Below are 27,610 nucleotides of genomic sequence, written 5' to 3'. Positions count from 1 at the left end.
CTTGTAACTTTTGCATACCACACCTCTGACATCCTTTTAATTCACCTCAAAAGATGATTGTCATTTTCACCATAAAGCATTAGACCTTTTAACGAAAACCGGCAATCTTCGGAATCTATCAGTCACAAAGCCTCATAGACATGTGCAATTCTGAGACAGCTTTAAACTAGATTGCCACTAGAATCAACCCAAAGTTTTTGACAGTCCAATCAGAATCGAACGACCCTCTTCCATTTGGAACTTCAGGTGAAGGAGCCTTGCAGCTGTCTAGTTTCTCCTTCAAAGACCACATAATAAAACCAAAGTATGCAACGTCTCCACCCATCCGAACTATGCTGGAAATAGTTGTGCATTATCAAATTGCATATAACTGGGAAAACAAAACTTTAAATGGACGACAGAATCACCCAAAAACTACTCTTTCTTCTATTTCTCCAATTGACTACTAGTACACCAAACTGAGCACAAACTGAGCTCATGTCGGAATTCGACAGTATAATGATACAGTTACAACTGAGATATGGTTAAACTGTATAATTAGTAGAAACCAAACATTCTTTACCTAATCAACCCTAGAGTAATAAATTTCTCAGGTACTTTGCATAATTTCCTTCCGGGCAAATTATAAACTGAGTCACTTTATCTGAAATCACTTCTCTCAATGGTCATCTTCATCACCATTTGTCTCAAGTTGGGTGATGCTACTGCTCTCTAATTTAGCTACTGCCTCTGGTCCACACAACCTAGTCAACTCCTCCTGTTTCAGCAGCAAATCCATCATAGGCAGCAATGGAACAGTTTTGTGGGCGAAGAGGCCATAGGTGCAGCCAGGAAATAGACGTGTTAATAAACTGAGACATAAACATCCAGAACGGAAAGCACAATGTAGAATACTGTGCTGAAAACAGTTGTTGCATGAAATAACTAGTGGCGAGCGACAGATACAACACGATATAAACATCTTAAACTTCATGAAGGTGATTTTACCAACCTTAATAGAGTTATTTTCGGATGTAAGCTTCTCGCATTCCTCAGAAACCTTTTGTAGCTCATCCCTAAGTGCACGATTTTCACTGTTCAGTGACTCGACTCTCTGCTGCAACTCTTCGCACTCAGCCTAGTGAGAATAGGAAATTGTCATCAGTTAAAAACAATTTATACAGGAAATCTGTTCAGTTTAGGCAATTAATCTCAGAAATTGTCAAAGAAGAGAATCAATGATAATAACAAGTATTTGAAGCAGAACAATCAAAAGATCTCCTTCTGACTTAAATATTCAGTAATTCGTAGTTCACTTTACATGTTAAGAAATCTAGAGAAATTTTCCTCTTAATTGTCCTCAGTACAAGAGGTGCAGCATCCTAGGGTTGTTATCTTGGTTGCTTGCAGAATAGGAAAAGCACCATGATTCAGAATAAGACACATCAAAGTAACATTACAGTTTGAAGAAACAGTTTAAAGTCGTCTGACATATATAAATAAATGTTAGTGTATTAATTCCTCCAAATAATGAAAATCACCCTTTTAGGTGAAATGATGCACCAATTGCTTCTTCCCAAGTTTATCAAATAAGAGGACACTATGAGCAAGTGGAGTACAACTGTCTTTGCGCCATTACAAGGCATCTCAATGAGCTCTTGTTACAGTCAACCCATCTTCTTATAACTAAGCAACCATGCATATTAACCTAGTAAGATATTTCCTCTAAATTGTTTCCCACTTTTCCTGAAGAAAAACCTTTTAAAATCTTTTCCTAAGCAAGATTATTATCATTCCAACAATCTCTAACATTTTGGCAAACTTAAGAAACCTCATGAGCTCATCTCATCATAATCACAAAACACTCTTTTGCTTCCCTTCAGATGAAACCCACTTCAATGACTCGTAAAATTTCAAAAAATAACTTCCACAAGAAAAATCTCACAGTAACTAAAAGATCATTTCCAGGCTGTACAGCTGTAGCAATACTTTTCATGGTTAGCTACTCAAGTCCCTCTGCCAAGGACTAGAGGTGTCCTAAGTCAAAACACAAGAAAATAAAAGAATAGCAGTATCTCCTTGCAAAAGGTATTATACATTCTCAATACAAAAAGACCATTCACCCGAAAATCCACCTACAACCTGCAAAAGCTCTTCATTTCAAGGTCAGCTCTTTTATGACCTCCTCGAGGGGTTGACAACAGTAGAGGGACACAATTTTTTTTTTTTAATCTACATCAGCTTGGTAACTGTGACAGAAAAGTGGATATAGTATTAATAGGACCTAGAGCTAACAGCTAAGGAGTAGTAAAAGGAGATAAATCCTCATAAGTACAAACAGATAGAGAATAGTGGCTCATTTTGCATATACATTCGCTCAGGAAACAACATGAGTGTTTTGTGGTCTATCTAAATTAAATGGAAAGCATATGTGCATAAAATTATTTACATTCATCCGAAACCCAATGTGAAATCTACACATTTTTACAAGTATCACATAGCACATAGAATCATAACATGGAAAAGTAACTAAATTTTGTGAAAACACAGTAATATGTGCTCAATACAAATAGAAGAGCTGAAGGAGATGAGGTGTCATCATGAATCAATAAGGCAATGACAAAGAAATGTTGGAAAATGTATTTTATGGCCATAAAACTTGAGATACATACCTGTTTGCGTAATCTTGATCTCCGGGCAGACTCACGATTAGATTGCTTTCGCTTCTGTCTTTTCAACTCTCGCTCATCCTGTGAAGTGAAAGGTCATGACTACAAAATGTTCAGAATAATATATAGGTCTATGATCTTTATAGTCCCAAATTGTGCAAACAACTAATATTGAACCTCTCAAATATACGATGGATAATCTTATCTATAATGCATTGATAGCTGAGCCAAAAAGGAAAATAGAAATATAATCCTGAAGAAAAATGTTAAACTATGAAAAGGAAATGGTAATAACATAAGAGACACCTGTAACTGAAACAAAACTCTAACTAGACACTCTCGAGCAATAATTTGGGCATTAGAGCGCTTTTAAGAGCAAGTTTAAGTTCATAGAACTGTCAATCAGATAGTTTAAGATAACAACCCAGAATCAAGTATCATAAAATTCTAAGTGTGATGCCGTGAACCCTCCAACTGTATCAAATTTTATATTGAAAGTTTAACTATCATTTAATCTGGAAGAAAATCAACAAAAAAATATGTACTCGGGATCTAATCAAATCAAACAAGTTAATGGTATTATATGGATTTTACCATACATAGTAGGAGGATTTATCAAACTACAAAATATTTTACTAATTTATGTTTATTTTACTTCAGACAGCTGTCAACCACTATAGCCAATTAAGTTAGTTAATCATCAAATCTAGATTTTGGAGGGGATACTTTGATCGGGTTTGACTCTATTCAAACTTGAAGAAAATTAGCTTACAAGCAAAAGTTTAAGTACTTGACAAAAATTGCAAATACATAAGACAGTAAGATCATTAAGAATTTCATCTTTGGACAAAAAACACAGCAAGATTCAACGGAAAGAATCTATTTTTATTGTCTCATTAAGAATTCCCTAAAACCATTAAAAAAATTAGATATTAGGTAGCACAAGCAATAAATAACCCAAGGACATTCATGCTTTTCAACTCATTTTTGGTTCCAAAGCAATTTTCAAAACCCACCAATTCCATAATTGGAAACTAACTAAGCAGTAACTAATTCAGATAAGACTATATTTCAATCACTTATTAAAATGGGACGCACAATGAGATGGACAGAACTTGAAAGATTCACACCTGAATCCACTGGTCAGTCATCATGCCAGGAACAACAGCAGGTGAGACACCAGGATTTGGACGCATCTTCATGGCTCCAGAAGCTGCAGAAGATGGATTCCACAAGTCCATTCCAATATTTAGATTAGTAGCAGGCACGGAGACTACAGGATTCCCAGGCACTGAATTCTGAAAATTTGCTACAGAAGTATTGTTCTGTGCAGTGGCTCCTGACAATATAGTAAACAGAATTTATTACGTGTAGTTAAATATATGCATTATTAAAGGTAGAGACAACAAAAAATTTACCATCTGCAAGCATTTGATCAAAGCTGCCTTTCTTTGTTGCAGAAAGTTCCTGAGATACAAAATCAGAAAGATCTCAGTTGAAGAAAGTCATAGCGTTATATTTACCTTTCCTATAGCCTGAAAAAGACATACATGGTTATTATTCTCATCACTTCCATCAGATGAACCTTCACTTCCACTTTCAGCACTGTATTTTAGCAGACAAACTTATCAGATGTGATAAGCAACCCACCATATGAAGCATATCTTTTCATTCAAGTGCATTACAAGATAAAAAAATGTAATTTAGGTTAGAAGACAAGTTTAATAACATGCCAATCAGTTGCACCATCATTTCCTGAGCCTGAAGCCGCTTTCCCACTCTCCCCAGCCTTGACAGCAATCAACCCAGGGTTTCCTGAAGGACCCTTGAGTTTTTTGTTTGTGTTCCGGTCTTTCCCATCAGGAGCTTTTGCATCCGACTCTATAGGAGCCTGTACCGCTCCTGGAGCCTAACACATACATAACAAGTAAATAAAAGAAAAGAAGCACCATTAGTTGACAAAGACAAAAACTAACAAATCAAATTAGGCATCATCATCATGGCATGATTTCTGCTAACCAATCAAAAAACTACAATTCTAGTCCAGATTACCATTGCCATGCTAGGATGAGCATAAACTCCCCCTGGATATAGCGCTGGATAAGGAACTGGAGTGCCATAAGGTGGCATCAGAGGATGCTGAAAAGTACGTGCATAAAGTCACGATTTTAGTTATTCATAGCAAGGTCCTCCAGAGTAGAACTCCTACAAAGTCAGAAAATGGTAGGGAAGGGCAAAAGATTAACGGAACTTCTCACCTGGTTGCCCCATAAATAGGGATGGGGACTAGGAGAAGCAACAGTTGATGCAAAAAAGGGTGGAGTAGCTCCAGCACCATAGTAAGCCTAACAAGAGAAAGTTCAGTTAGGTATTACTATGTGGAAGTACTGAATATCCTGTCCTAGTTGCGCATTAGATGAAATTTGACGAAGAAAATAAATTAAAACCTGCATAGAGGTTGACCAGTCAGGATATGAAGGGGTAGCAGGAGTTTCCTACAAGTATGTTTCAGGAAAATGTTGTTCAAGACTGAGTTGAAAAGAACGTACGTCTCAACCTACTTAAATACATGGAGAAAATAAAAGGAAGTTTACCTGATTTGTGGATGTAGGTTTTGAAGGCTTTGCAGGGGTGCTTTCTTCCCCAGTCCCCATTGGACAAGTGGACTGTAGATTCAATGACCTGCCTTATCTATTAGTCCACAATAGGAGTTCTTGTAGCCTTAATTTAAATATAGAAGGACCTGCATGCATAAGCATAGCATGAAATTATGAAAATGAATATTTTCGGATCAATATTTGGAAGCAATTAGTATTATCAGCATCAGTGGCATACAATCATTACCTCAATGACTATAATCCTAAGTTTCTCTGTGGAAGCTGATATTCTTCAAATCAAGCAAGAAAGAAAGAGCACCTAAATTCTAAGGGGCAACCTATTCTTTTGAATCCTTTCATGATATTCTATGTTATAAAGCCACAAATATCATTTTCCAATTGTAAGACAGACCAAAAGGCTGAACTATTGTAATCAGAAACAAAGCTCTACACAAACGGAAGCACAGCAGCATCCGAAGGCTGAAAAAACAAGAGATACGTAGCACGAAACCAATTAAGCCAAAGACAGCATGAGATATTAGCAAATGTCAGGCTGAAGACACCACAGCTCCTTCCAGCTCCAATTGTCCTTCAGCTGTTATACCAAAACACAAGAAGTACTAAACCTTGTATCACATCTATGTAACGTTTACTAGCAACCACATACTCTTAAGTCACCAAACGTTCTATCATTTTCAGCATTTCTCTAAGATTACAAGAGAGCTAAGCTAGGGATCCAGGATATTCTGGCCCTAAACAATCAAACCAGGAAAGGAAAAAAATAAAAGAAAAGAAAATAATAGGAAACATGGAAAAAGAAAAAAGGGTGTAACGCGTCTTAGATGTTAGCTTGCCTAAAATGCATTAATTGATGAAGAGAACAGGAATTCAAGCAGCATAACATATTATGAATGATGATGAATCACAACACAAACATGATATTTTTGCATCAACAATTAATCATAACTAGAGTTCTGACGAAAACCAAGCACATTTCTTTATGCTTCGCCACGTTCTACACCCAATACAACTAAATAAGCACATCAACTTTACGGCAGGCTATGCACCCGCAATTGAATAGTGTTATCACTACGCATTCCATTAGCCCTCCCTCTTTAATAGAAATCCAAAACACTAATTCGGCCCGAAAATTAAAATACAAAACGCAAAATTCTCCTTTCCTACTGAACAACTCCATAGAATCACATGATACGCTAATCCTCCGGGCCACTAAATTCACTCGACTATTGTCCTTCCTTAACAACTCAAAATTTCAAAGACAGAAAAGCAGTTAAATTCAACAATTCACACCCGCAGCAAACAAATTATACTCATTAATCCGAAACAACGATAAGAAAAGGAACAAATAAAGCAAAAACAGAAGCCGACGAAATTCAACTGCGTTTATCACGAGTCCTACATAGACGGTGTGTGTGGGTGTGCGCGCGTGTGTGGATATGGGTATATGCAAGAGAGAGAAAAAAAAAAAGGCAAAGAAGCAGAGAAAAGAATAATAAAAATGAAGGGAGACGGAAAGAACGAGGGAGAGAGCGGGGAGGGGAAGGGGGAGAGAGAGAGAGAGAAAGACACAGAGAAAACAGACCTGAGGTGGTGGTGTGGGTGTGGTATGCGAAGAAGAAAGAGAGAGAGTCTGAGAGGAGGGATGAGGTGGAACGCCCAAACACACTCCAACTCGGATAGATTTAGATTTAGACTAACAACAACACCCCTACTACAAATACAACCCCTTTTCTTTTTTTCGGTTTAGCGTAGCAACAAACCTGCCTGTGTACTGAGAGTCTTTTGTTGTAAGTCCTTTAGCTTCCCAGTTCGTACCAACGAGAAAACATTTATTATTATTAACTGCTACTAGTCTACTACTTCTACTAGTACTGTAAAAGATAGAGGAGTCCGACTGAGATCCAACGGTTGGGAAGCTAGGGTTGTTAGTTAAGTAGTAATACTTTTGTTTAGTAGTTCTTTTTTTTTTTTTAGAAGAACAAAAAAGAGTGGATAATATATCCCCTACGCCGGTGATTTTGTTGGAATATCTGTCTGTCTGGGGTTCAGATTTTTATTATTCTGAATCATGCTTCTTAATACGCTACTACTCAGCCACGAATGAATGAATACTCATTAATAGTAATATTATAGTACTTTATATTATCCACTCTTATCTTTAGCTCAGGGCAGTGGCAGGAAAGAACTGTTACTATCAGGGAAACGGAAGGAATTACACTCTACTCTCTCATTTATCACTTAGACGGAAGAAGGACAGAGAAGGAAAACGACACGGCGGCACTATCTACGTCGACACACACACGATGACACGACCACCCCTCCCGGTCCCTCTCCTCAAATTTTGACTTTGACCCATGTAAGATGGAAATGGTGGGCAGCGGCTTCGCTGGATTCTTTTCTTCTCAATTAAAGTCTTTTTCTTATACTACTTCTAGCCCTACTGTGGATAGTAACTCTCTTATCACTACTTACCATGCAAGTACTTGACTTGTTATTAGTGCTCATTAATGTTGTTGTGTTGTTGGACTGGACTTAAGGTTCTTTCCTTTTTTTTTTTACCTTAATGGATGTCCATTCCAAGTGCTCGCGAATACAAACCTAGATCAAATCTGACTTATTGTTAACTATTAATACCGTTTGTTATATTTATACATTTTCTTAATTAACTTTATTTTTTTAAAAAATTTTGAGTGAACTATTATCTTAATACGTGCTACTAACCCAGGAATTAACTATTAAAAAAATTTAAAAATTCTCTAACAGGTAGCCTAAATTATATAAATCTATTACGCGAATGTGTATACTCAAATTTATTGTACTCCTATATTCAAACACTTTATATTGTAATTAATTTCACTGTTACAAGAAATAAACTCTCCTAGCGGACACCCCCTATTAGACAAGCTCAAAAAATTTTTAAAAAAAAATTTGATAAAGAATTGTGTCATATCCGTGCTGTTTATGGGGTCTGAAACCAATTCATGATGGAGTGTAGAGGTGCAAACGAGTCGAGTCGAATGAAAATCGAATTCGAGCACAAGTTTGATGAATTCTTAATGTAAAGTTTGAGTTCGAGATTGATCCAAATTCAAGTCGAGCTCAAGTTTTAAAAAAATAAAAAATAATAATTATTTTAAATTTTAAAAATGAATAAAATAATAATTTTTATTAACAAATAATAAAAAATATATATATGTAATTTTACTATTAAAATAATATATATATATATATATAATCGAATTGAATCGTGAACTAACAAGTTGAGTATTTTTTAATTGTAATTCGACTTGATTAACTCGGATTCGATATTGATCCAACTTGACTTGTTTGCAAACGGTTCTATTCATTTGCAGCCCTAGCGGTGCCCCGATGTTGTTTAAACCGTGGTTGGGCTTTGGGAAGCTGATAAGTAAGATGGACTTCTGGGAGCGGATGGATGCCGCTGGAGGGCGTAGGGAATAGGGGGGTTTGGAGAATGTGACACGTGAACGAAAAGAGGCATCTAGCTGGCATGCATTGGATGGATAGGCATGACCCCGCAAACTCCTTGTTTTTGATAGCTTAATTTATTGGTTTAATTACATTTATCTTCCTTGAGGTTTGATCAAATTACCATTTACACCTTGAATTTTGGTCAAACTACAAAAAGGTCCCTCAATCTAAAAATTGTATGACAAATACACCCCTCTTGTTAGTCAATTGACTTTGACCGTTAGTGTTTAGATTATGTCAGCATGCATTTTTACTGAGATCCCAACATTGCCCACAACAGCACAGTCGCCTCCTTCAAGTTGTTGCAGTTATTTTGTAAGTCAAAAGTCTCGTCCTATGTTTACCTTCATTGACAGAGTCATAGCAAAGCAACAATCAGCACGAATTATCCTTCTTAAGGTTTCAGTCCAAGCAACAGTACAGTAGACTCAACATTTTTAGGCAAAAACATTTTCAATGTTAATATTATAGTAGTTAAGGAAATTAATTGCCGCATCATTTTTCTCTGTCGTCATCTGCGATATCTACCAATTGCTTCCTTTAACTCTAATTAAAAAAAAAAAAAAGAAATAAACCATTGAAAAATATCACACACCAATAACCAACCTATATCAAATCACTAGAAAATCCATTAGTTGTAGCCCATAATACCCAAGGTATCAAAACAGTTCATGTTTCTTTTTCCCCAAAAAAAAAAAAAAAGAAAAGCATAATTGATTCATGGTACTAATAGATTTCTCGTGTTAATACCTTTTAGATCTCTAGAATATTGAGCTTTATGATTGTGCTAGCGCATGGATTTGCCAACATAATTGTGATGGTTGTGGAAAGACAAAGTGAGAAAACTAATGGTCATGGAAAAGGAACATGTTGGAGAATTCAAATTTAAAGAAATAATGGCAGAAGAGTAAAAAGTTATAATGACCCATTGGCGGATATACTGTTGAAGTAATATATCATATTTGATCGGAAAAGAGTACTGACATGTTTGCTTGGATTGCTTGTTTTCGTCGGAAAATATTGTCGTTTTCCGTGATCACATTTTCCTATCACCTTTTCCCTCACATATATCAAATCGCTACAGTAATTTTTCCATGAAGAATGACGGAAAATGCAATCCAAACACAACCTAACTATTTTTTAGGAAAGAATATGTTCCTTTTGTTTTGTTTTTTCTTAGAGTAAGAAACTCTTTAATAATTCCTAATACTAATGGAGTACAGCTTACAACTTTTCACTCGAAGCTTTTACCAAAGAGGATAAAATTGTCATTTTATTGCTTTTGTTTGAAGGCTTTTGACGGTGTTATTGAGAAGGAAGGTACTTGTAATTTGGCGAAACCACAGGGATTGAATGGTAGTTTGATCAAACCTCAACGGAGGCATATGTAATTAGCCCTGATTTATTAAATTGCATTCTTTGCTTGCCTTACGTCTCCGTCCTAACTATCCAACTTTCACTAATCATTCTCCCGCCCTCGTGTGGCTCCTCATGACCGGCCAGTGGCCACTTCATAGTTTTACCTATAGGGCAAGAGTTTGTTTGGATGGCAAAATATTTGTCGTGGACTAGTATTATTTTACATGCACCGTGGATACAAGTTTCAATCAATTTTTTGTATTTTCAACAATCTTTTTTATCTTATATAAACTATATTATGAAAAACATTACAATAATTGTTATTTTTAAATAATTTTCTATCTAAACACGCTCGACTTTAAACTCTTTCTACAGACACCCAAAGTTGAGGTATACATTTAAATGTAGAGAAAATTTTTGATCTTCATCCCCGGCTTTACGGATTTATGTTGTTGTCATCTAAAACTTTCAACTTTCACTTCATGATATGGAAAACATGGAACACCTCCGCGAGGACTACAATCTTCTAGGCTAGATTTGAGGAGATTGAGCAAAATATTATACATGTCACTCATCTTTGTCGACGGATTGGCGAAACTCAATCCACTGCCGTCTATATTCCTTTGAGTTAATCTTCTATTTGAGTATTTGCTTTTATGAGAAAAGAAATTAGAAGTTCGAAGTGATGACTAACACCATTGTCGGATATTTGGATGATTTGAGAAAAAAATTGCAAACTCCTCCGTAGAAACCATCATGATATTCAAAGAACTTTGCTGTAAGGATGCGTCTTTTATTTAGTAAAAACCCAAAAAACAAGGCTGGTTTGTCACTAGCTCATAAGACCTGATTGCAACTGCGGCAAATTTCTCGAGCAGCAATTAGCTTCAAAATATAAAGAGGGACCCGGGAAATGATTAAAATGAGTAAAAAGGTCAAAAACTTGGTTGGAAGGAGAAAATCAACAAAATGGAACATCACTGCTTCTATAAGCTGCTCTCTAATGTTTCTAACCTTTTCTGTACACTCTTTATCATCACAACAAAAATGTTTGACACAACTTCTTAACATTCTTAAGATGGACTAGCTGAAAACTGATTCTTCATGTCTGCTGCAAAATTCAATTTCTCCTATGGAACTACCGTTTATACTCAGCAGCTCTTCTCTTTTTCTCTGCATTTCCCGCCACCGATCTCGTTCCTCAATCAGGGCGGGAAACCTGCTAAAACAAGACATACACTAATTTAACCACTAAGATTCTTGTTCGGTTGATATCCTATGATCTCAAGGCAATTGCTTCAAACTTCATGTTTCAAGTCATGCTTTTTTAAGATTTTATCTAATTTTGGAAAGAGCAACACTGAGATCATAAGTTAATTCAGGATGATCACAAGTTTATGTCCAGGATGATGAGCTGTCCATGCATCCAGACCCAGGAGTCCATATCCATAGCCACATCAAACACACTTGCTGAAACAAGTCAACAAACTCCTTTTCTTCTTGTTGTTGCCCCTACGCTTCCTCAAACATTCGACCGCAACTAGAGAATCTTCAGCCCCTGTCGTCTTTGAATGTTCTGTGTCGAAAAGATTCGGCAGTGTCTTCTGCACTGAGCACATGTTGGCAATGAACTTTGAAAGAAAATCTGTAATTTGTGCAAATTCTGGTCGATCAGCAGGGTCTGCAGCCCAGCATGATTTTAGGAGGGGTACAATCTCCGTTGGAATGTTATCCATGTTAGGCCTTAGGTTCTGAAAAGAAAAGTCAATCCAGAGCATAGTAGTCAATCGATCACTAGAAACTAGATTACTGTTGCAACAATTTGAGCAAGAACAAATATGCAAAGGAAGTAGATTTGGTCGATGCCAAGATAACAGTCAAAAATATTTTCTATATCGAAACAAATTGTATATGAAATAAAGGGCCAAGAATATCCATCATGATATTAGTCACTAAGTTCCTGATCCTTAGATCATATGAAGGACGTACCGCAGCTGCAGCATATGCCACCATGACGTTGCCCCTCCCCTTGAATGGAGTGCTGTTTGTCAGCAACTCCCACAAAACAATTGAGAAACTGTAAACATCTACCTTGTGATTATAGGGCTTCTTCCCTCCAAGTTTAAGTGGGTCAATACTGAACAACTGATTTAGGAAATAAATAAAGTCTCATTGCGAGAATTTGACTGATTCTAAATGTATATCAGGAGGAATAAATTAGTTACCTCAGGAGCCATCCACCGATAGGTACCAGCCTCAGCAGTCATTTCACCAGCCGCCTCCTCCCTAGCTAGCCCAAAGTCAGCTAGCTTGATCTTGTTCTTATCTTCTGTGAGGAGTAGATTACCTACAAAACAGTGAAAAAATTTAAGTAACAAGTAAAAGGCCAGCAAAGTTTAGACTTTGAGTTTGACCCATTTCACTGGTTAATTTAATATTTCGAGTCTTGCAATACGTAAATAGTTTTTGTGTGTCTTTGGTTGGTTTAGATTCAGCAACTGCAGGTTTTTTCTTCTTCTCCATTGATGGAGCCCTACTGACTAAGTGAAAAATCATGAAAATCTATGCTCCTTGATGGCAGTGAAGCTACAAATTCCAGTAAGAAGCATGTTAAACGAACATCAACTAATATACAGCAAATTGATTATGTGGAAAACATTGCATGAATTTCCTGAAACGTTTGTATCTCCTATAACATGTTACATCTTCACAATATGAATGTGTCGGTGTGTCAAATTAAATATCTTCACATGAACTCAATACAGAAAATTACAAGTTTTGTCAGCTGAAAAACATGAAGTAAGAGTTACTAAGAAGTCTTAATAATCTTGTATCTGAAATGCTTGCACTGTAAGTCCATATAGTAAAAGAACTAGAGGAGAATTAAACATGCAAACTTATCTGTAGCGGTATAGAGTATTACTGGGTTTCAAGTCACGATGGATTATGCCATTTGCATGCAAATATTGCATTGCCCGAGATATTCCCAAGGCTAAATTCAAAGAAAGCTTCATATCAGGGCAGTTGGGACGGAGGCTCCACAGGTATTTCTGAAGGGTGCCACCTTTCATAAGCTCTGTGAGTACTATCAAAGCAGGTTCCATTGCCGCACCAATGAACTATTCAACACAAGATCATATCCTTGGCAAATGCAGAATTAGGATATAGTATTCAACTTTTTTATGCAGCATAAATAATGGTGCATTTTGGAACGGCACCCTGTTTATTCCATTCTTTTTTATTTGTCACATACCTTGACAATGTTATCATGCTTCACCCTGGACAGCATCACAGCCTCCCTCTCAAACTTTTCCATGCGCTCAGGACTAACATTTGAGGAGATGTCTGGCTGAATTACTTTGACAGCTACAGGAACAGAATTATATCTGGAATGCATTCTCCATTAAAAAGAGTTCAGAAAATTCAAGGTGAAACCTCCACATAGACATCAGCAAAACTTGGAATAATGAAAGTTTAAGAACCTCAGGATCATGCCAGCTACCAAATGCATAATGCAACTGAGAGGAAAGTTTAGTTTCTTTCGCCAAATTAGACATGAACGGAATAAGTTTTTGACAGATAAAGTTTATTTGATGATTTCATATCTAAGAGGATGGTGCCAATGATCTTCATTTATAAAGAGCTTTAATATTCAGTATTAGAACACTAATTCTATTTCAAGGTTCTCCCTGGATCATTTGGAAAAGAAAGTTAGTGCAAAGAGTGAGCTGACTTTCCATATACAAAATCAAGCACAAGTCTGTCACTGTAAATTTGGAAATCTTAGGTGCTTATTCAGTTTATTACTCTAACATATGCATTAACTCATTAAAGTTACAAGACAGTGATGATCTGTTTTGACTAAATAAGGCATATTGTCATTCAAGTGTTCTAAATGTTGCAAAACTTGGTGCAGAATAAACACTCCATCTCATGTGTTCAATATATGACTCAATTGCAAGGATATATTCAATGAGCAACTAATTTGGACAAAACTCGCACCAAGATGGCACTACAAGCCAACCCAAAGTGAACATGACCAAGTAGACATCATGGACACCACTGCCAAACTCAAATTAGAAGATTATTTGGCCACTGGTTCTTTCTCACATTTCAGCTAATTTCTTCTTTGCCTCTTAAACTGATTATTACATGATTGTATTGTATATAATGAGAAGTATCCAGCCTCATATATCAGGTAAAAGTTCACCTTGTGTCTGCCCTGATAAAATTCTATCTAATCTGCTCTCCATGTTTGAAAATCCTAGTAGGATGATATTACAAGAAACCAAGTTGCTCTTTCTCAATACCTAACAGATGTTACACAAATTATTTTAAGTGGTTGTTAGAAAAGCTGCTTTAGTGTAGTCATACCATGTAAAAGGAGGGACTGTATTCTAAAGATATGATACTTGTATTGTAAAAAAAAAGTACAGCATCTTAGATTTATAAATGCAAACTGATGAGCCTCAATCGACCCTTATGGGTCTTGTTACCTAAAATAAAGTTCGATAAGTCAAAATTGTATCTTCTTGAAGACAACCCTGCAGGGTTATCTATAACATCATATCTCCAAGATCTGATTAGTAATTTTAAAAGTCTGGAACCCAAGTCAGTTCAATTTTCATAGTATAACTAGCTAAAGTCAAGTGTTTCTCCCTCTAAAACATTTTCATCCACTAAGCTCGTCTGTATCATAGAGTCGCCAAATGCATGCACACAAACTACGTACTATACAAGCTCATACCCTTGCAAGTGACTCTGCTAGTTTTCTTGGTCCAACTATGCCACTTGAATTGCCTTTAGGCATTATTTACCACATTTTACTACTTTTCTGAAGAGATGCATGAAGGATTAACATACTATTGCTGTTGCACAAAGATATTTCGGGCAGAAGAGTTCAGAAATAAACTATGACGACCTCCCCAAAGAAAGTACAACTCTCATATGCAAATTTTGTACTATCATAAAGTTTTACTTTTTTCCTAGTCATCAAATCTGCACCTACACTGAAATCTTTTCCAAAAGCATCTTTTTATTGTCCAAGAAATTCGACCTTCTAAACATAATTTCAAGTTCAAAAATTGACAATATCCCCCTAATACTAAATAAGCGTACACAACCTTAACACCAATTTAAAAGTGGGAACCCTATATTCACCGGCAAATTCCATGCATACGGAATCAGAATTTCCTGTGCATGATTCTTTCTAGTGAATAAATATCATTTCATCTACTATATAAATTTCAATCTTGTACTCAGTCCCTAAAATTTAAAGCTGCTGCATACACTTCTAACATTAAAACTATCATAGATAAACCAGTGTGAAATCAAAGATAACATCACAAAAGTGCAAAGAACATGTCACGAGACACCGCCAAGAAAACCATTAAAAATTCAAAATTTTAATCAAAGAAATGGGCTTTCCTCATGTCCTCTAGAGAAAATCTGAAGTCCGTAATGCATCAGTACTTCAAAGAAATTTAGGACAATGTATGAACTAAAAATAGAAACTACGAAGATAGAGAACTTACAGTCCTTCATAGACAATAGAATAAGGGCCTTCACTGATCATCGAGCCAATAGTTAGGTGTTTTAGATCGATCAACAGCTCCTTACCAATCTTGACAAGCCTTTTCGAACCGAAAACATCATTCCTTCTAAACCCTTCAACATCCTTGCCAAATGCAGCAGAGAGAGAATCTTCAACAAGATTTTCTTGATCAGCCATTGTTTGTTTCACAGCAGCTGTCGCATTGCCCAAGACAGAACGTGTGTATTTTTACAGCTTCAGTGTGTGTAACTGTGTGTGTACTGTAGTTTCTACAGAGAATTCGCAAATGTACTCTGGTGGTGATGGTTTTGCCCTTCTGTATACATTTGAATGATACCCATGTGACAGAAGACAGAAGAGGGAAGTCTTTAAGTGTAATAATTTTGTGCTAAATTTCTAGTAATTATATATCATTTTCTAGTTTTTCTTTGACTGGGAAATTTGGGGGTTGTAGATGGTATACTAGTCGATTTATGTAAATGCAAAAAAAAAAAGGAATGAAGAATTAAAAGATCTTTCTAAGTGGCCAAAAGATAAGAAGTAGAGATACATCTGATTGAGAGCTCTCCATTATTTTTCTTTTTATATATTTATCTATCTTTTGATATTTATACAACTAAAGTTTTTCACAATAATCTATTTGTGTTGATATAATTTTATTTCACAAGTAGATCAACATACTTAAAAATCAAACTCGTTTATGAATGTTTTGTCTTTCAATTTGCACAAAACATTTTGATAGTGCAAATGGGTCAAAATTATGATAAAAGTTATAAAATTTAATCCAACAATCAAATTTAATCAATTTAATTTCAATTTTTTATATACTTTAAACAACTAGAGAACTATAATATGGATATCTTTTATTTTCAAAAATAATATTATAATTATATTTATTTAGGTGTAATAGAGAAAAAATCATTTACAATTAATGGAGAGGAGTCTAACCAATATATATCTAAATTCTAGATATAATCCTGGTTTTATGTTTACATTGGGAGGTCATATACATATTTAAACTCTAAATATTCTCTTTTTTATTTTGAAATTATTCTTATTTTAGTTCATATCCAAAATTAGGATTTTGGAGTGTTTATCTTTATTCTTTTTGGATTGCATTTGCCATTATTCATCCTTTTCTCTTTAGGCTGGTAAATAGTGCAGTACGTTACTTTCTTGATAAAAAACAAAACACAGATATGAAAACGTGATACCAGCAAACTTGAATTGGCAGATACAAATTGACTCCTTTAATTTTCGTGGGACCTACTTAATAAATGAAATAATTATTTTTATTTGACTCCTTTGATAGACACTCGTTAAGCTATCTTTAAGGTTTCAATATCAAAAAAAAAAAAAAAGATATCTTTAAGATGTCCTGTTTAAGATATCTTTAAAAAAAAATAACATTAATTAAAAAAGTAAATAAATATTAGAGAGGTGGGTAAGATTAAATATGGAAAGTATATAAATGCAATGAAGGGTAATAATTATCAGAATATGAATATAAGACATGGTAGGTTGGTCGACCCTTATTTTCTGCCAACACATAAATAGTTGGGATAATTTCAAAAACCTCTCTCATGATTTTTAATAATATGACTTGGATCCCTTGAGGTTTTTAAAATCTTACTTTTCTTCTTGAATTGATATTTTTTGTAACATTTTATCCCCTTTGGAGGAAATACGAGAAGGATAAAATTTTTATTCCAATACTACTCTTATGGTATTTTCCTTATGAAGTTTACAACAACAATAAAAAATGAAATAAGATTAAATTTTTATAAGGTGTAAATTTGTTGACTTAAACTATTTATTTTTGTTGTATTGGAATAAAAGCAAAATTTACACCTTAAAAATTAACACATATGAAGAGATTATTTTAGCTTTTAGTATAATTTAAACTACATCATGCATTAAAATATATTTCCTAAAAAAATTTGTTGACTTCTTTATAATTGTCCACAAAATTTTGCAAGGGGTCAATTACTCACCAAAAGTAATTTAATTAAACCTATTTATTTAATAGTTTTGGATATCTAATTTTCAAGAACCACGCATTTTCTTATGACTAAACATTCGTGTATATGAAGTTGTTAAGATATGTATCTGGGTTTTCTTGTATATTATCCTCTCGAATTTTCTTATTTTTAGGTTATTGGATTTGTTGAATACTATCCTGCAAGTTGCCTTTTTTTTTTCTTCCAAATTTCACTCTAAGTGAATGTTTAAAATTTTCAATTTACTCATTTAAACTTTTATAAACCTCAATAAAAGGCATAGCTAATTTATTTGTTTTTCCTGGCCATCCGATAGTATATCTATTTGTTTTTTTCTTCTAACCGAAAAACCGAAAAGGTATTGCTATCTTTCTGTTTTTTTTTTTTTTTTGTCACGCAAGGGTATCTGGGTCTTCGGACTGGGTACCTAATGACCCAACTAATTCCCTGCGGGTCGGAAAAGGCTGCCCAACATCATCGACCGATACCCGGGATTCGAACCTTCGCGGAGGTACTCACCCAACTGAGCTACTACCACCAGCTTTAGCCCCGGGGGGCTATTGCTATCTTTCTGGTTGAACTTGGAATCTAGGCATGGCACTGTAGTCACCTAATTTCTAAGATCTAAAGTGTATCTTATCCATACTCCCGCAATAAATAGAACTAGGCCTGCAATTTGAGTTATTATAGTTTCTTTCTTTGATGCGTAAGAGAAAATTATTAGACTTTTTATATCAAAATTTTTTACTGGATTTTTTTTTAAGAAGAATGATTTGTACGTAAGTCACGGCCTTCCTTTTTTTCGCCCTTGTTTGAGAAACAAGAGACGGTGCAAATCCAATCTTTTTGGTGCAAATTAATCTGGTTTTTGATCCATTGAATAATGCTCTAATGTTCAGTATTGTTTGGTATAACAGAAAAGTCCGACAGAATGAACGGGCTCACAGAAGCCCAAATGTGGAAAGGGGAAAATTGCATCCGCAAGTGGGCCTGAACCATTACTCCTCATGAGTTGTGCGCAAGTATTCGGTAAATCAATGATTGAAGCAACTTGACTGTTCTTTAGTGGCGACAGCAGGACCGCATGAAAATGGAAAGGTACTCGACTGGCCAAGGAAATTATCCTTATCCAATGCGAATATAACCATAAAAAGTAACAGCTGTGAAAACATTTAAAAATGCTATAACATACAAATTGCAAATAAACTATAGTTTTCAATTAGTTTATTAGCATAATTAATCACTTATGAGGGAATTTCTAGGGTGTGTTTGGATTGCAGATTTTCAAAAAATATTGCAACTTTTTCGTGGACACATTTTTCAATTATTTTTTTATTTCACATATATCAAATCGTTACAGTAATTTTTCTATAAAAAATCTAAAAAAATGCAATCCAAACAAAGCCCTTTGTTGAGGGTGACAAATGCTTCAAAGCAGTTGCCGATACTTTCTCCATTAGGTACCCTTTTGGATCGAGGGAATGGGAGGCAAAGAAAGAAGAAAAGAATTAAAGAGAGTTGATTTTTGTTGTTTGGATTGACTTTTGAAGATGGAAAGGAAAGAATAGAGAGAGGGAGGGTCTAATTATTTTATTGAATTATGGCTTTCGCCTAAAGGTAGGTCGAAACGGAGAAAAATTAAATTAAAAGATTATTTTTCTCTATCTTTCTCAGTAAATTAACGCTTGATTTTTTTTTTTTACTTTCTTTTTCTTCTTCAACCAAAATGAAAATTCAATATTTACTCTCTTTTCTTTCCATACTTAATTCAAATAAGATGGATGGAAACCACTTTTCTCTATTCTTCTTTTTTTTTTTTTCCATTGACATCCTTTCCTTTCCCTTCCATTCTTTCAATCCAAACGGTGTCTCAGATTAATTTAGCTTATTGTTTGGGTAAAACAAAGATTATTATTATTATTTTTTGTTTCTACTTGATCTTTCTTTGTCGTCCACGAGGAACTTTTTAATTGGTTTGTCATTTACTCGTCCACTCGTTGAGCGTTAATTGTCGTGCATGCGTCTTATTTTAACCCGAATTTAGGACTTTTATCTCCCCCCCATCAGACCACAAGCAATCCGAACTTAGAAGCAAAGGTTTTACTTTTTCTTACGGGATAATTTCAGAAACCTCCCCTGAGGTTTCTGACAATTTCACTGACCTCCCCTGAGGTTTCCACAATTACACTAACCTCCCTTGAGGTTTCTGATTTTGTAACAAAATCAGCCCATGACCACAAAAGTAAACATAAAAAAGTGTTTTCAGGAAAGAGAGGAAATTTTGTTCCCATAAATGCCCTTAAGGTAGGTGTACAAGTTATATTAGTGAATTAATGAAAACTAATAAAAATCAGAAATAAATAAGAAAAAGTGAGGGGATGGGTATGGGAATCATAAAATTTTACTTATGGATATAAACAATTGGGTAACGCAACCGACCCAATTAACCCATCTACCACCACTCAGGTCATTTCACAAATACATTCATCAGACAAAGCTTTCCTCTTGTCACAAAAATTCAAAGCAATGTGGTACATGTTCACAAGCAAGCAGGTTAAAATCCCGCCTGCATAATAACGTTGAAACCCGCAAGCGGGATTCTGTGTTTTTTCTATTTCAATGTTAGCTCGCATGCGGGTTAATGTTATATTTGAGCGCGAGAAGAAAAAATTGGTAATTAGGCTCTTTGGGCATTATAAGTAAATATTTAAATTAATGGCAGTTTTATTACACCAATATTATTGTATTATCATTATTATGATTATTGTATTATTTCTTATGCAAATATAACATTTAATTATTTAAATTTGATTTTATTTTTACAATTTATAAAATTTTTATCACTTATATAATATTTTTAAAACCCTAATACATCTAAATTTGATTTTATTTTTCAAATTTATAAGAATTTTATTTAAAAAAATGGGATACGGATAAGATATCCGGTTTGTTCGATTTGCATAGGTGCATATGAGAATATCCAAATACTCTTTAAACCCGCATGCGGGTTTAAGGAGATTATGGCAACTCTCTGACACACTAGTTACCCGTCCAACTTGTGTGTATTAAAATATATTTAAATATTATATTTCATATTTTTGTTATTTAGAGTTTAACAAAACATTAATATTGGGTAGATTTGAGGGATATGCATAATTTTGCATATTTGTAGGAATATTAGAAAATGGAAAATTTGGGTAAATTCCCAAATTTTGGAGGTAAGGTGTAATCCAAGAACTAAAACAGTCATTTATAAAACATTAACAGTAATAAGGTGCAAACCAAAACTGCAATCCAAGAGTAATATCATTACAAATTTCATAACCATACATTAAATAAATAGAAATGCAATCCAATACTATCCAAAAACACCATCTGCCTTATCATATTTTAGTCCTATAATAACACAAAATGTCTTGGGTATAATAGTAATTTTGCATTATATGATGTCAGCAATTGGGTCCCAAGTTCTGCCAGGGAGGTCAGTGCAATTGTGGAAACCTCAGGGGAGGTCAGTGAAATTGTCAGAAACCTCAGGGGAGGTTTCTGAAATTATCCCTTTTCTTACTTTTTGGGATCCAAATTCCTAAGGTTAGTTGTTGACAGTAGCAATAGTAAAGAATATTCTTGCTCTTTTTAAAGCGATCATTGCATCAGATACAGATGAACGCGACTGTTTTGTTGAAAAGACGTAAAATCGTGCTCTGGATAACAACTTCTAAAAGAATTAAAAACTTTCTCATTATAACTGAAGAACTCGAACTTTAATGAGCAATTCCTAATTTGGAAATTAATACTTGATCCAACCTTGCAGCATTCGCTGGTCCTAACAAAAAATTCTGAAATAATATACAAGCGAAACAACAGAGAATTGTCGGCAATGTCTGTAGCATGTCAGTCCAAGTAACTTGACTGATATATATATATTTTGTTGTCTAATGCTCATAATGTTTGAGGTACAAATATTCCGCAAAGCATCATCATCCCCTTGAGCCAATGCCACACATAATTTATATATATATATAAAGCTTTCCCACGAAAAAAAAAATGAAGAAGCTTTAGGTCACTTTCTAGGAGCTGAGCTCTACAGTTTTAGACCGGAGAATCGGTTCAGTCAAACATGTGACCAAGTGAACGTGCATGGACCATGGACTCGTCATACGATCCATCTTTACCCAAAAGACAAAAATGTCCTCATTATGGGCTATGTATTTCCTCATCTCTAGCCTCTTCCTCGTCTCCATTTCACCTTGCAAGTATTCGATGATCCTCGTTAGAATCGTAATATTAAAGTTTTGAAGGTAGTTGAAGAGGTCGCTTGATTGATTAATCATCTTCAAAATACATACTAGCTGTTCCACCTAGCTACAGAAGTCTGTTTGGATTGTGAATTATTAGAGATATTTTTACTGTAACACTCTTTGTGATGTGATGTATGTGAGATAAAAAGGTAATTGAGAAGGTAAAAGGTATATTGGAAATTGTAATGATGATGTAAGCAAATAAATTTGGGGAAATAAAACCCAATCCAAACAAACCTATGCATGTCGATCAGGTTATCAGATTCAGGCTGAAATACACTATCAAATTATACCCCAAAAAAAAAAAAAAAAGGAAGAAGCCTGCTGAGTTCCTCAGTCAGCTTTTCATGTCAAGGGAATGAGGATAAAGCCAGATACGATGTTTCTGGTTTGATGTTACAACACTGGATCAGAAGATGCCCCCCCCACCCCCCCAAAAAAAAAAACAAAAAAAAGGAAGAAAAAAAAACAGGATCAAAAGATATGAATTACGAAGACTTGCTGCAGTGAGTCAAAAAGTAAGTAAGTTGTGTAGGAGACAAGTTCCATTTTGCTAATTAACGGTAGTCAATATCATTGATCACTAGACTAGAAACACTGAGCAGAAAGCCAGGAAAAAAGATGTACATCAGTTGGTCACTATCTCTACATATACAATCAATATTAGTTACTACTAAATTAATACTGCTACCAATAGTTACATATTATATATGTTGACCCATTCCAATCCGTTAACGTAATTGGTTTCCGGCACGTAAAAGACATTCTCGAATCCTTCCATTCCAAACTCCCCCAAAAATGGTGGCTCTATTGCCTCCATTGAGAATGATGAACTCGGGCTGTTGCTTGAAACCCCATCTGACCTCTCCAGCAGCCTGTGTATCTCCTTCTCAGCTTCAGACACTTGTTCTTTCAGCTTCAGAACCTGTTCACAAATGAGAACAAACTTTTCTCAGCTTGTGTTGAAGATAGACAATAAATCAGAGCTACTAGAAAATGCTAACAAGATCACTAGCTACTGTTTGCCATGAGAGGTTGAGGTTGATCACAAGACTACATTCAATCTCTGGGATCAAACTAGCGAGGTTGGGACCATGAAGTATTTGACTCTGTGTGTGTGTGTGAAAATTTACAAGAACCGTCAGCGAAGGACCACGTGGGCTGAAAGGTCATGTGCACTTCCACCATGCACGTTGTGAACAAAAAATGGCCACCTTAAACAACTGAGTACGGATTCTTGTTAATTGTAAGAAAATGTACGTTTTGCTGTCTTTGGGGGTGGCAGTCTCCATATTCCATGTCCAAATTTCAGTATTTCACTGGTTGGGTTCGGTGCCACCTTCATTATGACATCCTAACAAGAAGACATGGCCTTTTTCGAGCCTTGGGTTCATGCATATTCTAAACTTGGTGGTTCCAGATCAAGGAGGAAAAGAAAAGTTAGAATGCCTTTAAATAGAATGGCATGATTGCACAAGGAAAATTCCTGTGAATTTATAGAAACTAGAAGTTATTACCGCTCCAAAAGCTAACGAGGTAAATGCAGAAACTTGGACCAAATAAAAAATGTTAGTAAAAACTTGAAACAAAAGTTTGACAACTTTAAAACATTCTTTTTAACCAAAAAAAAAAAAACTGTAGACGCTCAAGTGATCAGCAAGACATAGGCCGCTTTAATAGGGAAAGAAAAAAAATAGCTAAGGCAGGCCTATCTGGCTCAATAGAATGACTGGCTCAATATCTCATTCTAAATTCAAAAGAACAGAAACCAAACTAACATTAAATACAAATTCACCACTATCTTCGGATCTTTTCATGTGAGTCTGTTCGTTTAAATGAAATTTCCGACATGGCGGCCCCGCTTACTCTTCCTTTTCTTCTTTGCAATGAAGGGTCTACTTCTAAACTTGAAGCCTCTATCGTTAAAGATATTTTTGCCCGATAAGCCAAGTTGATTGTTTATCTTCATATTGCCAAATCATGATACCACGACTTTGAGAAACTAAGAATGATTTTTAGGTAATTTATAATAAATTAAAAAAAAATAGAAAGAGAAATGAGAAGGAAATTTAAGAGATGGGGCGGCCGGAGGATACCTCAGTTTCAAGGCGGCATTTCTCGACGACAGTGTTCTCGTGTTCAGACTTGAGTTTGGAGTACTCTTCCTCCAGCTTCTTGCTCTTCCATCGAGCCCTTCTGTTCTGAAACCAAACTGCCACCTGGCGAGGGTCAAGCCCCAACTCTGAGGCAAGCCTGTCTTTCCTCTCCGACTCCAACTTGTGCTCACTTCCAAAGTTGATCTCCAAAAGATTCACTTGTTCCTGGCTCAGCTTCCTCTTCCTCACGCCACTGCTGCTGCTCTCTCCTCCTCTGTTCTTCTTACGACGTCTTCGTGATTTCACTTCCCCTATCGTGATACATAACAAGAAGTTGATATTGAATGAAATAATCTAAGTAGAAAATTTTGAACTCGCATGCATATAGCCCCAAAAGGGAAAAAAAACAAAAAAGTAAAAGACAAAAAATGCTCAGAAAGTTCTTGATGGGTACTCGTAGTGTAAAACCAACCTTGTTCTGCAGGCGCCAGTTGAGAATATATACCGGGATAATACTGAGAAATGAGAACCATTTGCTGATCAGCTTGATGGCTCATGCTGCTTGTCATCTTTGGTAGTCTCTCTGATCACTCCTCCTTTCTTTCTCTTTACTCTTTTTTCACTACCCCTTCAGACTCAGAGGCTTTTTTTTTTTTACTGTATTTCGGTGTAGAATAGAGAAGAACAGTACTAGCTAGAAGTAGCGAGGCTGAGGACTTATTTATAAGGGTGGAGTGAAGGCTAAGGAGCTGTTGTGTTTGGACTTGTACACAAATGTCTTATATTTATAGAGAATGTGTCCGGTGTACTTAGTGGATCGCTAAACGTGGTACCCAACCATCAATGCTACAAATTTACTAACAATACATGGAACCTTTCATTTTATTTATTTGGTTGCGTGTATCACTTTTTTTATATCTAAAAACCAACAACAGAATCATCTGAACTGGATTTTGTAACATTTTCTTAATAACCATACATTTGTTATATATGTTATGTTTCACTTTACGTGCATCGCTTTTAGGAAATATTTAGATAAATTATGTCTTCAGAATAATAATAATAATAATAATAAGGAAAAGACCTAGGGTACCCAATCAATGCACTACATAACTCCAAGCACAAATTAAAGTATTTTAATAGAGTAAATTTTATATACATGGTCAATGTATACACTATCACTGTTCAGTGGATGACATATGAACAAATTTTAAATTTTAAATTCAAATTTTACACACGTGTCATATATCTAATAGTGATAGTATATACACGGATAATGTATATAAGCTTAATCTATTTTAATAAGGGAAAAGGTTCAATACTAACCATAAAATTTTCTTTAGGAGCCTAAACCGGATCTATCAAGGCTCTATGTAATGTTGCATTGGAGTGGAATTCAGTAATCCCTTAAAGATAAAATTATCAAGCAGTTAAATTCCTAATGGCATCATTACACTAATAAAGTCTATGTAGGTAATTTATTTGGTGTTAACATTCTGTATTTTCAAATTTACCATTATCTCTATTATCCATTAACCTTTATCTCTATTATCCATTAAACATCTTTTGTCACTTTTTAAACTTTTATTTTTATCCTCACAAATTTTATCCTAACTATCCAATTATAGACAACCAACATAATTTTTGTTGCAATTACCAATTGGTGTAAATATCCAAACTTTTTATTTTAAAAAAAGGTTTAATTACCAAGATAACTATCAATTGACATGACTACCAAGATAACTATCGATTCATTAAAGAAAATTGGGTAAAAAACAAAAAAACCCCTCGTGGTAAACTTAATACACATAAAAGACCCTCGTAAATTCTAAACGTACAACATGACATTTCATGTTTCGAACTAAATTGTACAAATGACGGAATCTGTTAAATTTAACGGAAATGACTTATTGGAACAAAAAATAATAATTTTTATACCTAATTTTTAACAAATTTACCTGTTCTACCCCTTAACCCTCAATTCTCTCTCTCTCTAGAGAATAAAACAAATGATTTTGTTGAACTGTCTTTTGTTTAATTATATCAGGGCATTTTTGTTATTTTATCCATTTCCATAAAGTTTAACGAATTCGGTCACTTTTACAATTTAGTTCAAAACATGAAGTGTCGTGTTGCTCGTTTTGAAATCATGTGGGGCTTTTCTATGTATTAGATTTACCACGAGGCTTTTTGTTTTTACCCAAAAAAATTTCATAAAAATTAATTTATTCTTAAATTGCACATACATGGGTTTGCCTTTAACACTAGTACTTATTATATGGAAATACATGGCCATGACGTAATAATTAAAAAGTAGTGCCTACATTTACTTTGTCAATTACCAAGGAATGCCATTTAAAGGGATGGGCTACGGGCCATTAGATTAAGTTTTTTGTCAAATCGGGAAATCGGATAGGATAAAAGTTAAGCTTAGCTATTTAAATCTTGTCTGATTCGTGGAAGCCTGATTCCGTTAATGTAGTAAGGCGCATCAATATCTTTTTATTTGTCTCAAATTTACATGACGCATCCTGTCTATAGTGAGATAACCGGCGACTGGATAATACCGAGGTGGACCTTATAAAGCTTTCAAAAAAAAAAAGGATGGGGATGAAAAGGCAGTAGTGCGTTACTCCAAGGAGAGTAATTGCTGTGATGGTTGTATTTTAATGCACCACTCGACAGGGCAGTTTTGTGATAAGCAATCGTTAGCACTTTTGAAATAGAACATATGGTGAAAAAAAGGAAGGAAAAAAAAAAAGAGGTTCTTGATTCAAGGAGAATATTCCGAAAGCATGTGCTGAATAAAATCTTTTGCGAGTTACCACCTACGCTCTTTTTATTGATTGTGACAAATCTGAACTATTTGCATATAACACTCGACAATTAATGAAAATATTGCATGACAATTAATGAAGTGACTTTAACAAGTGGGGTAAATATTTTATCAGAGAAATCACCATCATCAATCCCATGCTTGTACCTCGAGGTGAACAAAAAACTCAAAAAAGAATATGATTCTACATAAACCATACTCTTTTTAAAATTTTTTTTTTTTTTTTTAAAATTCTGAGAACCTATAAGGAATTATATGGACACTTCAGTTTGATGTTACTATTTCTTGATGAGCTATCTTATTTTGAATTTTTACTTTTGGGCAAGCCCTCCGATGGAGCAATTGGAGAACACGTAAGATTCAACTGCTTACAATTTAAACATATATCAACTATGAACATTCGTCATATTATACGCATTCCAAGCTAAACTTTCATGATTTATATCCGACAAGTAATATAACTAAATTTAGTGTAGGAGCAAAGGTGTCAAAAATCATGCAGAGCAATAGTAGTAAGACACATTTAGGCTTACATGCTCAAGCACCCCAATACACAAAACATAAAGTCAGCATAACCATCAACCTAATCCATTTTCTAAATACTCCCTCCGTCCCACTTTGATAGTCCTGTTTTCCTTTTTCGTCTGTCCCAAATTGTAGTTCACTTTCCAATTGAAGAATGTAGTTGTATTTTAATTTTCCTAAA

General features: G+C 35.0%; 3 protein-coding genes across 7 annotated transcripts; all 3 read right to left on the bottom strand.

Moving 5' to 3' along the window:
* Positions 1 to 597: 597 nt before the first annotated feature.
* On the bottom strand, positions 598 to 6,986 carry LOC140011132 (G-box-binding factor 1-like). 4 transcript variants are annotated; one of them, XM_072059506.1, is made up of 12 exons: positions 6,849 to 6,986; positions 5,243 to 5,391; positions 5,096 to 5,143; positions 4,907 to 4,993; positions 4,701 to 4,787; positions 4,382 to 4,557; positions 4,199 to 4,253; positions 4,067 to 4,115; positions 3,779 to 3,987; positions 2,652 to 2,729; positions 992 to 1,117; positions 598 to 757 (listed from the first exon to the last, which is right to left on the bottom strand). In XM_072059506.1, the coding sequence occupies exons 2-12, from the start codon at positions 5,300 to 5,302 to the stop codon at positions 659 to 661; spliced, it is 1,074 nt and encodes a 357-aa protein (XP_071915607.1). In that variant the 5' UTR covers positions 5,303 to 5,391; positions 6,849 to 6,986; the 3' UTR covers positions 598 to 658. The 4 variants fall into 4 exon arrangements, with proteins under 4 accessions (XP_071915607.1, XP_071915608.1, XP_071915610.1 ...); XM_072059507.1 differs by having other exon boundaries at positions 5,493 to 6,850; XM_072059509.1 differs by lacking the exon at positions 5,096 to 5,143.
* Positions 6,987 to 11,031: 4,045 nt separating this feature from the next.
* Positions 11,032 to 16,041, bottom strand: LOC113700064 (serine/threonine-protein kinase STY13). Of its 2 annotated transcripts, XM_027220500.2 has the most exons (6): positions 15,652 to 16,031; positions 13,371 to 13,503; positions 13,041 to 13,236; positions 12,343 to 12,464; positions 12,107 to 12,262; positions 11,032 to 11,868 (listed from the first exon to the last, which is right to left on the bottom strand). In XM_027220500.2, exons 1-6 carry the CDS (start codon positions 15,846 to 15,848, stop codon positions 11,575 to 11,577), a joined length of 1,098 nt encoding a protein of 365 aa, XP_027076301.2. In that variant the 5' UTR covers positions 15,849 to 16,031; the 3' UTR covers positions 11,032 to 11,574. The 2 variants fall into 2 exon arrangements, with proteins under 2 accessions (XP_027076301.2, XP_071914506.1); XM_072058405.1 differs by lacking the exon at positions 12,107 to 12,262 and having other exon boundaries at positions 15,652 to 16,041.
* A 6,485-nt stretch (positions 16,042 to 22,526) lies between these two features.
* On the bottom strand, positions 22,527 to 24,825 carry LOC113697747 (homeobox-leucine zipper protein ATHB-40). The gene is made up of 3 exons (XM_027217323.2): positions 24,541 to 24,825; positions 24,069 to 24,379; positions 22,527 to 22,897 (listed from the first exon to the last, which is right to left on the bottom strand). Exons 1-3 carry the CDS (start codon positions 24,635 to 24,637, stop codon positions 22,670 to 22,672), a joined length of 636 nt encoding a protein of 211 aa, XP_027073124.1. The 5' UTR covers positions 24,638 to 24,825; the 3' UTR covers positions 22,527 to 22,669.
* Between the last annotated feature and the right edge of the window lie 2,785 nt (positions 24,826 to 27,610).

The sequence above is a fragment of the Coffea arabica genome, chromosome 7e (genome assembly GCF_036785885.1).
Source record: "Coffea arabica cultivar ET-39 chromosome 7e, Coffea Arabica ET-39 HiFi, whole genome shotgun sequence".
Lineage (NCBI taxonomy): Eukaryota > Viridiplantae > Streptophyta > Magnoliopsida > Gentianales > Rubiaceae > Coffea > Coffea arabica.
This window is presented reverse-complemented; position numbering and strand designations above follow the sequence as displayed.